Source organism: Tympanuchus pallidicinctus, unplaced genomic scaffold, assembly GCF_026119805.1.
Source record: "Tympanuchus pallidicinctus isolate F22 unplaced genomic scaffold, pur_lepc_1.0 scaffold11, whole genome shotgun sequence".
NCBI classification, from domain to species: Eukaryota; Metazoa; Chordata; class Aves; order Galliformes; family Phasianidae; genus Tympanuchus; species Tympanuchus pallidicinctus.
The window spans coordinates 1,994,698-2,007,164 of record NW_026294627.1 but is presented as its reverse complement, the minus strand read 5'-3'; the positions used below and the strand labels follow the sequence as shown (position 1 = coordinate 2,007,164).

The following is a 12,467-nucleotide window of genomic DNA, read 5'->3' as shown; positions in this document are numbered from 1 at the left end:
TCTGTGAAACACAGGATGTCTGTGGCATGGCTGATGCCTGAGCTGTCTTTTCAAGCCTAGTTGCTGGACTTTCCTCTGCTTCTACCTGCTGAACGTCTTTCAGGGCCTCCCACAGTACCTTGGAACATTGCCTACAACCCCCTCCCTTTTTTTTTTTTGCTTGCTCTCTCCATCTCCTACCTATAGTTAATATAATGGAAAGGCTGCAGCCTCAGTGCTGTGAAAAGGGTCAGGGAGTAGAAAGCAGGCTACAGATTCCTAAAAGAAAACATTCCTAAAGGAGAACTTCTCAGCTTGGAAGGATGTCAGAAGAAAGGAAACCCAGATAACTCCACAAAACAAAACACAGTGTTCATGTCTTACTGTATACAGTCTGAAAGCTGCACAGACTGATGTGCATGCAAGAAAACAGGCTCTCTACTAGGCCTGGTTTCCCCTCTGGGAAGTCACTTGTCTTTGAGCATAGGTACAGTTCTATGGGCTGCCCTGGACCCAGGTTTTGCTCCAACACCACAGTTTCTGCTCTGATTATACTTTGCAACTTATAAGAACTGCATATGCCAGAGAGGAAACATCCAAGGGCTGATCATGAGCAAAAATGATGACTGAGCAAAGAAACTTACAACAGAACCAGTCTGGGGGGATTTAAATGTTAAACCCACTTCATTGTTTTCGATTTGTGTGCTTTCCTATAGTGTTCATGTTGTGTTTAGTAAAAAATACTGTGCGATTATGTTGTGTGCTATGTTATGTTCAAAATGTGTAGGGTGTTGTGTTTTTTTGTTTGTTTGTTTTTAAGAAACGTTTCTTAATGTTTGTTTCCTCGTGCTGTTTCTCTTTCATTTTGATGAATTTTGCATGAAAACATTCCAGAATTTGGGAAAATGTGGGAAATTAATCATAATGGCTTTCATATCAGAACGTGTCAAGGGGAAATATTCACGTTTCAATGCATTGTCCTGTATTTTGACATATGTCTGTGTTCATGACCCCATCCTTTTTACTGATGCACTGCGCATATCTGACCTCCCCATTTCCTTGATTTTACCAGTTTGTGTTAGGACTGACCCCTGCATTTCCCTGATTTCATCAGTTTGGGGTTTGCAATTTCCAAGTTGATCTTGGAAATCCAAGATCCGATTCGAATAAGACCCTGATGCCACTAACTGCTGGCGGTACATCTTCCGAATTGGATCTATCACATCTCCATGCACCTGATCCCGTTTCCTTGAAGTCACCAGGAACATCTCCTTCATCAAATGTGGCTTTATGCCAAATGCTACCTGAGGTTTCACAACTTTCTTGTGAAAGCCGCGTTTGTGGTGATTTATTTACCAACACGAACCTGTGCAGAGTTTGCTCTGTTTGTCACTTTGTTGATGCGCTTCAACAGCACGCAGCTACGCTCTTTCCCGAGCCTTGTGAGGCGTTTTTTTGTAGTTGTTTTTTTTTTTTTTTGCCTCAAAAACTTGACAAGGACTCGCTTAAATCCCATCCTGAACGGGATGCGAGCGTCCTGATGCGAAATGTGTAAAAGAAAATAGCTCATATAACACGACACAAAACTTTCCCTTCAGCACAACGCAGCCCAGCATCTGCACTCTGCCTCCTTGGCAGTGCCTGCGATGCAAGCCTCGCACCAAGGGTTGCACCAGGTGCCAAAACCCTACAAAAGCGTGGATTTTCGTCTTAGGGGTGGTTGTGTCCTGTGGGTGCCCCTCATTGAAGCCGCCTGCGGGCAGCTATGCGCAGTGCTCCAGAGCGGGCAAAGCACCGCGGGCACCCCTTCCCAGAGCCCTGGCCCGACTTTATTTTGTCTCTCTGTCTGCGTTGTGTCACTGCGTTGTTTATTTTCTTTCTTTTCTCTCTCTCTCTCTCTCTCTGTGTCCGTCCGTGTGTGTTTGCGACCCTCAGGTCCTCCCCTGCGCTGTTCGTCCGCCTCCTCCACACCCCCCGAGCAGTCCCCCTCCCCCCCCCCTTCGCCGCCGGCCAATGATGGCGCGGGGCGGTTGCTGGGCAACGGCGCGGCCCAGCCGCCCGCGGACTCTGATTCTGAGGAAGAGTTTGTCCCTAACTCATTCTTAGTTCAAAGCGGCTCTGGAAACCTCTGTGTCGCCGCCAACGGTGAGTGTGACTTCTTTCTGCCGTCCTTTATTTGCACGTCTAACAGCCGTGCGCGGGGGTTTTGCCGGTCGGTTGGGGTTCGGTGTTGGGTTTTGTTGGGAAAGCGTACAATAGAGGGGTGTAAAGGGGTGAATAAATGTATTTAAAAATCACTCCATGCCGCGTGAGAAAGGCTCTGTTGGAAAGGGTCGGTGCTGCTGTGGGGCTGAGGTGAGGATGAGCTCGCTGTGGTACCTGAGCAGAGCTCAGAAACTTCAAAGTTGTAGTGCAACTTTCTAAAAGCTGGGGCTCCTTCCATTGCTTTCTCCTCATTATTCGCTTTGTGGGCTAAAAAAACTCCCCCAAAGCACCCCTTTCTCTGGGTGGGCCTCCTCGATCTGTCACCAAGGGATGGAAGAGCCAAACAAAGTGCTGCTGGGGCTGTGATGGGCACCCGCACCTCGCGCTCGCCCTCAGATGTGGGATTCTGCAGCCACCTTACCTGTAAGGGGCTGAGAGATGTCTGTGGGTGAGTATCTGAGGCAGGACTCCATGCCCTGGGACACCCTGAGAATCCCCAAATGAAAGCTCAGATCCGAAACTCTGGGGTGCCTGGGGATTCCTCACATGGGAGCTCAGACCCCGTACCCTGGGATGCCCTATGATTCCCCACATGTGAGCTCAGACCCCATACCCTGGGATGTCCTATGATTCCCCACATGGGAGCTCAGACCCTGTACCCGGGGATGCCCTACAATTCCCCACATGGGAGCTCAGATGCCTGGGATACTCTGAGCTTCCCCACATGGGAGCTCAGCCAACTATTGGACCCGCTCAAATCTGAAGAAGAATGGGATTCACAGCTTTCTGCTGCAAGACAGTGAGTCATAAAGAGAGAGATAATGCTCATTGGCAAGGAAATGTGAGATTTCATCAAGGGGAGTGTAACCTGACAAAGTACAGATTAGGATGGTGGAAGAGCAGTGGCCACTCAGGTCGCTGCCATCCGGCTGGAGTGATAATTGCTCTCAGGTCTGATTTATGATGAAGGAGAGGGCATTCAAAGATATCTTGAAAGAGAGAAAGAAAGGTGAGGGAGAGCTTTACTGCAGCTGGCAACAGTTTAACTCCGTTTATGTTAAGCTTCTAGGAAGGTTTCCTACTACGCTGTTATCTCTAAGTAAGGAGAGAAAGTTTGACATTTAATTTGTCCCCCCTCACCACCACCCTTTTCCCAGCTTCCCTCTTCTTTTCTTTTGTTGCATTTGTTATGGTAAAAACAAACTTTCCCTTCAGGGCTTTTCAAAGGAGAAGGTTATCTCCTCTGAATTGTCATCCTAAAGAGAGTAGGGGGAAATACAGTGTCATTCATTCAGGAAACTGCTTAAAATTCATATCCTCTGTTCAGCTTTCCCCCTCCCCTCCTACTGCAACACACACACACACACATCTGACTCCTGGCAGTCACAGCACATTTAAATCTGAAATCATGTAGATGACACTCTTGTTGGAAATAAAGCCAGACTCACACCCCACCTCATGCTTTCGACATTTCGACGTATGTTCTTTCTCTTTCTTCATTTAGGAATATATATGTACACATACACAGCCTCAAGGTAAAAGGAGGGGAGAAAAAGAAAGCAAGTGAGATTAAAGACCTTAATCTCTTCTTTTACTAATTATCAGAACAACAGAAAAAGCATTGTTCGGAGTCCATGGTGGTTTGACGACGTTATTGTTTTATTGATGTGCTGGTGAGTTAGTTAGACTTGAGGCTTTTCAGCTGCCTGGTTATTTATCCTACTTCCTTTTTTTCTGAGTGCTTTTTGCATTGGCTTGTAGACGTTCAGCATTCCCCGAAGCCTTCTTTGTGTGTAGGATTCAGCAGGTTGGCAATAAATACGTCGCACACAAAGACAGGGTGTCTGGGGTCTCATTTGTGTGCTTATCCTACTTGTTCAGCAATCAGAAGCACAGGTAATACCAGCACACTGGTGACCTCATAGAACCGCCTCAGCATCACTCTGCTATCAAGAGGGAAACAAAGATGACTTCCTATGCCACCTGTCAACCTATAATCTGAGAGTTTGCATGAATAAGAACCACAGGCTGTATAAGCCCATCATGTCTAAAGCCAAGATACTCTTCTGACCTCTGTAAATAGATTTAATTGCTTTAGTTCCTTAAGGTTCTGTTTCTATGAGGCTTAGTCAGCTTAAAGTTTAAATGACAAAGGCAGGTCTTTATGTTCCTTAAATGGTGAAAATTAGGAAAAGCTTATTTTGTTTAGGACTAAGTTTAATACAGTTAGAGCACTCATTCCAGGAGAATAGTAGCTGTCTCAGCAGCAGGACAGCCTGAGAATGCTGTCCGAAGGATTTGTGTTGCACTTTTTAATTGATTGTGGGTAGGTTTTCCTTCCACAGCTGTGTAAACTCAGTCTTAGAGAAGCCCATCCAAAGTAAGTAACACCCAGGGAGCAGCACTGCTGTTACAAATCCCCATGTAAATCGCAAATATAATGCACATGGAACTTAAGAAGCATGCTACTTTTTGAAGATACAGTAGGCTATTCTATCAAAGTTCCTTTCATTCCAAAAAGGTAATAATGTCTATAATATAATTTCTATACTTCCAGGAAAACGTCCAAGTAAACTTTCAAATAAAGGCTGGAACAACCTAATAAGCATATAAATATGCAGGCACCTTTTAGGGCTTTTATTTTTCTGTTAGATGAATTACAAGCCTTTATTTACTTTTAAGGAAAAAGTATAAGTCACTTTGAATACAAAAAATCTCTAATTATATCTATGCTGCCAGCAGGTATTTAACCTTGAGGAAGAAGACTTTTCAGACTTGGATCTGCTTTTACTTGTATCAACTCCAGAGTAATTTTTTTTAGTTTATTTTACCTGAAGTTACACAAAGTAACTAGGATGTGAATGCCTCCATTTCAATATATTTCCTTTCAGAAAGCAGCAAATTGAAAGCCTGACTTAGGGATTTCAGCTCAATTTGAAAAGTAGGCTGCCCTAGGTTTTTCATCAGACCTTTGTATGTATGTCATAGAATCATTAAGGTTGGAAAAGACATGCAAGATGCGTTGTGTATCTGACTGTGTGTATCTGACTGGTGACAGAAGGCATCCAATCCATAACCTGATTATTTTAAGGAAGTAAAATTGCTCTGTGGGGTTGGAACATCGGTCTGTGCAGTGTCCAGCAGCACCACGAGAAGCATCAGCAGTGAGCATCCAGGAGGTGCTGGCTAAGTGGGAAAGGCGGAGCTCCAGCCAAGGCAGGAGATAGAAAAGTTGCTGATAGACTGGGAAGGAGCCACTCTCTTCCATTTCAACCAATAAATACCATGAAAACTAATTGAAAAAAAAAACCACCCCCAATCTTTGGGGAATGGTGTTTAGGAAGAGCTCATCAGCCTGGCCACTGCTGTCTGCTCCCTGGAGCATCTGCAGCTGTGGCCCTGGGGATGTCAGTGGGTGCATTGCCACTCAGCACACCTCTGAAGTAGGGAAAAGGCAATTATCCCCATGAGGAGTTGGTGTGCAGAGTGACAAATAACAGATTTTGAAAAATACTTGAAGCCCGTGCAAGTCTGAATTCCTCTGGGAGCAGTGACCATGCTGCCTTGCAGTCATAGCCAAGGCGTGTGTGACTTCTTCCAGCTCCTTCATCAGTGAGCAGTCACTCAGTGCGATGCAGCGCGTGCTTTTGTCATTTGGTGGGGCCTGGTGTGTTTCTCTGACTTGCTCCTGTCGGGCAGGAAACCAACATTTGGATAACAGCATTTGGATCAGTGTGCACAGATGGGAGCCAGAAGATCCAAAGTCACTCATAAAATAACATATATTGAAGTTTCTTGAAGAAGGAACTAAGACACAGATTTGGTCTTACCATTCACTTCTGATTATGTGTACCCCGATTTCTTTGACTTCTCCCTTGAATATACATTCTTATCTCTACTGATGCCTCTTCTTGTTCCCCACTGATTGAAGCTGCTTTTATAGAATCATAGAATGGCCTGGGTTGAAAAGAACCACAATGATCATCTAGTTTCAACCCTCCTGCTACGTGCAGGGTCACCAGCCATGAGACCAGGCTGCCCAGAGCCACATCCAGCCTGGCCTTGATTGCCTCCAGGGATGGGGCCTTCAGCCTCCAGGGATGGGGCATCCAAAACAAGCATGAAGCATCCTTTCCTACCTGCAAGATAATTTAATTGCAAAAAAAGTGGAAGGTCACACTGCCAGTCACCCAAAGTGACACAGCTGCTGTGAGAGAGACGGTAGGTAAAGGCATGATTCACTGTACTACTGAACTTTCAATTCCAAGATATGTGTTTAGTGTTGTGTGAAGCGTGGACAGTGCAGCCCTCACCTCCAGCATAGTTGTGTTGTTAGTGGAGGAGAGGAGGGAAAACGATGTTGAGTGCATACATAAATGTTCCAGAGTTCTAAGAGACAAGCACAGTTTTCATAGGATCACTGATTTCAATTGAATATAAACCAGATCAGGACCCACAAGACAAACTTTTTAGATAAAACAAAAAGCAAATTTAATTTGGGATTTATTATTAATTATTAGATGGGGAAAGTATCAGTTATTAAGATTACATTACCAGAGGATCTTCTCAGTCAGATCCCTGCAAATTTTCCACTTCTAATAAACCATACATGGTACCATTCCCTTCCCACAAGACAAAACAACCAACCCGCAAAGTAGTGCAGCATACTGCATCTACTTAGTGAGGTCTGCATGAACAAGGCACTTGTCCAACCAAATCTGTGGCCAAATCTAATGCAGATTTGTGTGCTGTCTTTGACACTTTTTCTTTGTTTAGAATGCTGAAGCAGGAGGTTTCTCTAAGATCTTTCTTCTCATTTCCAACCGTATTGACCCTGTCTAGACCTTCTGATTTGTATCCTGAATAATGTGTACTATTTTCTGCTTGGGATTTTTTATCACTAATGATTAGCCTTGATGTGTTGAAGACATACACCGTTTCTAATTTTCCTCCCTTTCCTATCCTTCAGAACGGACTTTCTACCTTTTTGTTAAATGATTTGGCCCAGATTTATGAAGATAAATCCTTCAGAAAAAGGCTGACGAGGACTACTAGAGACTTATTTGTGATCTCTCTGTTTAATTTGATTTAAATTTTAGGTTCCTGGCACTGTACAGTGAGTAACTGACCAGACCATCTGCGGCTGCTGCTGTTGTGGCTGGATTCTTTCAGTGGTTAAAAGGAAGTAATCCGAAAATAGAGGGCACTTTCTGCCCCAGAGAGCTGAAAGGTTTTAATCTATCTATGTGTGTGCACAGTGTTTATTTCTTTGGTGTCCTTGCTGCGTTCAGTGCTGCACAGTTAATAAGTGCAAGCTTACCCAGCTGTACAGACGCTGCGGTTTTCAGGCTCGCTCTGCAGCCCCGCTTGAGCAGCTGAAAGGCTGAGCTGTGCATCCGTCTGCTTTGCATCACTTCTCTGATCGTCACATCCAACTTCAGGCATGTCAGCTGTCTTGTAGGAGTCCCACTCCAGCACAGCACTGCGTGGCTGCAGCACTGGGATGGAATAGAGAGTCACTGGGAAGTCAAAGTGCAGCAGAGAGCTCCAAAGGCACAGAACGTTAAAGCATTTCAGGGAGGGAATGGTACCATGTGTGGTTTATTAGAAGTGGAAAATTTGCAGGATCTGACTGAGAAGATCCTTTGGTAACGTAATCTCAATAATTGATACTTTCCCCATCTAATAATTAATAATAAATCCCAAATTAACTTTGCTGTTGTTTTATGTAAGCATTTTTTTTCCCCAGAAAGGCTTGTTGATGGAGGGTCCATTCTCTGACTATTCCTCATCTTTGCAGAGTGTGTTGTGATGCTTCATTATTTACTACTTGAGTAAGATAATTAATTTCTGCATCCTTTATCAAACATTTGCAGAGTTTATTAGTGTTACTTAAAATGAGAATTCACAATTACAAAAGGGAAGCTGAGGCATAGGAAGTTGTAGCCAATCTTTCCCAGACTGTCTTTTAAGAAATTAAAAATCTTCTTTGGATTATTGTGTTTCCCATCCAAACTTGTTTAAAACCTCCCCCCAAACATCTCAGAAGTTCAGGAAAAAAAACATCTTAAGGAGAAGAATAGCTTAGAAAGATGTTTCGCTTAGCAATTGCTTAAAAACATTCATAGCAAAGAACATATTTAGGAGAGTGATGATTGTAGAAAAAGGTTATTGGAAAGGGCTTGGGAAAAAGACTCTTGAAAACCTGTTTTTCATAATTTTTCACTGAATTTATCCTCTGATTTGGGAACAATAAACATTGAGAGCTCAACCTGAGGTACCGTCCCCTAAATGTCTCTCTTTTCATTTCAGTCAGAAAATGAAGCAAGAAAGATTTTAATCATAAGCTTTCAATTTAGTGTGAGGCATTTCAGGCCACCAGGGTGTGAATCAGCCTTAGGAGATGCCTCTTTTTCCATTCAATGTGGAAAGATTTCTGGCTGACTAGAAGCTCAAGAAGTTCTATTGGATCAATCTGGTCATTTTGGATTGCTTTTCCCAGCTGTCATCTACGTGATTTTCCCACTAATTTCACTGAAGCCATCCAATTTCTCACTGATGTATTTAAATAAATTGTACTCAAATCATTCCTCCAAATTTCTCTCAGTGGTAGAGCTGACAACAAGAGTTCAGGTTGAGAATTCCCAAGCACCAGCCATTGCCCCTCAGACGCTGGAAGATCAAGGAAGAAGTTGTAAACCGGCAGATGTGAAGAGGATCAGATCATGAATTATTCCTGCTCCTATTCACTGAGCGGTGGAGCCGTCCTGTTGAGTTTTTGTTCCTCCTGTTTCACTCTCGCTGCCAGGAGGAAAGCTCAGAAAGATTCCAGCCTGCGAGCTGCAGGTCTTACAGAGGATGGGAAGCTGCAGAAGTGCCCGCTCGCCTTGCTCTACCTTGGGCTCTTGCCCCTTGAATTCACTCTGCATCCCCAAGGGTATTTGTTTAACCTGGCAGCTGTTTGGCTTCAGGATGAGCCAAAGGTGAGAAGCAAATCATTTGCCATAGGACCAGATTGGTATCACTGATTATCGGTGGGAGGCATTCGGATTAGATTCCTGGCATAACGAGGGTCAAATCCTGACCCAGCTCAAATCCTTTTGGCTCAAACAGAGGGAGGTTTGGTCAGAAGCAGATAATCTGAATACACACAGTCAGGATTTTTTTATTTATTTATATTTTTTTTCAAAGATATCTCAAAGAGAACAAAGCAAACTTACGATTGTCGCATTCAGTGAAGGGCAGCAATGAAATGAGTCACCTTTCCAGGCCAGTAGGGAACACACTGAATCAGTTAAAGCAGATTTATAGCTTTTTAGCTGTGATAAAACCGTATCAGTGTGTATATGAATTTACATAGGAGTAGGGATTTATTTTTTTTTTTTCCCTTTCTTTTAATGCAAGCCACATTGAAAAGTGTGCACAAAGGAGCCCCACTCTGAGGAAAGACAACTGGAACAAATTATATGCATTCAGACTTGTTAAACTGAATTGGCAGCAGAAATATTCCTGGTAACCTGAGCGTTACAGCAGCACTGGTATAGTTAAGGTTATGTCAGCATTTCCATTAGAAACCCCTACTTTCATAGCTTTATATCTGCAGTAAAAATTCACTGTGGGTTGAAACTTGACAGGCTGCGCAAGGTCTTATCTGAGATGGAATTTTTCTTTTTTACTTTTTCTCTTACAAAATTGTGGAGAAAAACCTATTTGAAGAGTCAATCTACAAGAGTACAAACAAAAATAGCAGCATTCTGGCTTTGATCTTCCCTATGTTAAGAAAACCTGTTTCTTCCTTTATAGCGTAACCATCAAATGTGCAGCAAAATCTCGCTCTGAAGAAGGAATTAATCATTGCGCTATTAAAGGAAATGAAACATTAATTTATGGCCCATTAGATGCTTTTTCACTGCAGGACTGCCAGTGTTTTGGTCTACCTCGGGTTATACTGAGAGATTTGTGACTAACAAGGAACAAAGCCTCCAAAGGAACAGATTCTGCATAGAAGAAATGCTTCTGGGCAGCTTTAGAAGAACAAAACATTGAAGGCAGAGCTGTCCAGAGACTGGAGCAAGTATGAGGAATTCAGCCTTCTGGTTTCTGCCACAGGCTTTTAGGCTAAAGAACTTAACCTCACTTTTCTCTGTTGTAAACAGAGGATATAGCAAACTGTTGGCTTCACTTTCCTTCCAAACAATTTCCTCCTCCCTGTTAATCAATTAATATTACTGGATTCAGCCATGACTAGTAAATGAGAAGAAGGGATTTGTGTCTCCATCTTTACAGACATCAGTTTTCAGGGAGAGGGCTAATCTTTTTTCTAAATCTTTTCTGGGTTCATAGCACCAAACTATTTATTTCCAGGACCATACCATCTCTGTGTGTGAGGGCACTCATCCACATGCCATGTGTGCCCTCCATCCCTGCAGGGTAGGGTGTCTGCTACACTTTGAAAAGCCATAGTGATGTTCATCAGAACTCTTTGCATTCACCAGATGAAAGCTGGTGTGGAAGTGCAAAGTAGTGTAAAATGCAGGAAGGAAGTCTGATGCTGGTACTTGGGGTTGCCTGGTGTTATTGCTGTGAAATGGATCTCTCAGTTGGGAATGAGCTCCAACTTTAGGGAGGCTTGCTCTACTAGCTGTTTTCAAGCCATATGTCACCATTTTAAAATGAGGACCTAGGGGCTTTGAAGTTTATTTATAAGCTGAAATTTGCTGGCCACTGTGAACCGGTGATTAATTTGTAAGAGAGAAGATGCCAGAAGTCTCACTCTGACCTGTGTGTTCTTTCAAACTAAACATGCAATAACTGCATAGCCTCAGAAGATGTCTCCCCCCACTTCCTCCATCCCTTCTGTGCTTTGCATTATTCACTGTTTATTGTAACACACTATTAATCTCAACCACAGCTTTCAAACCATCATGTGACCCCAACAAATTCCTGGAATAAAGCAGTGATAGCTGTAGGTATTCTGGATGGAAACTCTGAGGCTCTGGCTAAAGAGGAAAGGATCAGGTTAAAATGTTTGAGACAGCAGCTCAGAGGGAAAAGTGCCTTCTGTGGATACAGCACAAGTTTTCTGAAAAAAAAAATGATGTTTGGAACATGATGTGAGGGCATAGTACAACTTCTTGCTGTGTGTGTGTGAACCATGGGCATCCTTTGAAGTTCCTTCCCATGCATACCTGGGTGCAAAGCAGTAGGGATGTTTTGTTCAAGAGAGGGCAATCCTTAACCATGTGTCTTAACAGCAGGACCAAGCCCTTAGTGCCCATGCTTGGTAGTAAAAGCTGATGTGAGAGACAGTTACGGCGCAGGAAAAGCCTTTGATCTGGGAGGATTTGTATGAAAGACTGTCACAGTTCCTTAAGAGTCAATTGGGTTAAGCCTTTGAGGACTACAAGCCCCAGTATATGCATCCCACATAAGAATTCATTTTGCTGGCACAGTGAGGGCGGTGAGGCATTGGAACAGGTTGCCCAGAGAGGTTGTGGATGCCCCTTCCCTGGAAGCATTCAAGGCTAGGCTGGTTGGGGCTGTGAGCAGCCTGGTCTAGAGGGAGATGTCTCTGCTTATAGAAGGGAGACTGGAGCTAGGTGATCTTCAAGGTCCCTTCCAACCCAAACTATTCTGTGATTTTGTGATTCTATAAGAACTGGAAGGACTAAACGTGTTTGTTTTTTTTTTTTTTTTAATTCTTGCCATGTGAATTGAGACAAAAACACCACATACAGGTGGAACTGCTGTTTTCTGTTTTAAATGTGTGATTGATGTTAGGTCAGAATCTACTACCGCAGTGTGGGTATTTTGCAGTAAATAATGCCAGGAAGTGGGAATCAGAATGCTGGTGATTGTTCCTAGTTTGGGGCTTTGGCCAACAGACCTAAATGCTGATAACTGGCTCCTCTATGAATAAAATGGAGGATAATGACCATCGTTTCATTATTACAACCTTTGGAAATGTTAAGATCCCTGAGTAAAAACAGAATATGGCAGCAATGTGCCCTGGCTCCATCCTATTGGTACAGCCACAGCAGCACAGGGCTTCACTATTGGCTTGGACTGTGCTGGCATCTCTGTGGTAAGGGGCAATGACATCCCAAAGTTTAGATGCTCTCTTAGAAATATGTCCTCAAAGTCTACCTTAGCTCTAAACAGGGAAAATTTAACAGATTTTCTTTTGTCTTTCTGTGTAATAATTTGGCCAATTACTGAAAGCCTACTCATTAAAGCCTATCCAGTATAAAGCAGATAATGTATAAAGCAGATAAAGCAATTCC

At 43.3% G+C, this 12,467-nt stretch overlaps 1 protein-coding gene across 6 annotated transcripts in view; it reads left to right on the top strand.

Annotated features, from left to right (window-relative positions):
• TENM4 (teneurin transmembrane protein 4) overlaps positions 1–12,467 on the top strand; it is an 810,928-nt gene that overhangs the window by 553,457 nt on the left and 245,004 nt on the right. For 4 of the 6 annotated variants that reach the window (XM_052669278.1, XM_052669305.1, XM_052669295.1 and 1 more), the window contains one exon: positions 1,915–2,124. The exons of the other annotated variants lie outside the window; for them this stretch is intronic. In XM_052669278.1, the coding sequence (XP_052525238.1) occupies positions 1,915–2,124 (210 nt within the window). The remainder of the gene's footprint in view (positions 1–1,914; positions 2,125–12,467) is intronic. 6 annotated transcript variants of the gene reach the window in all.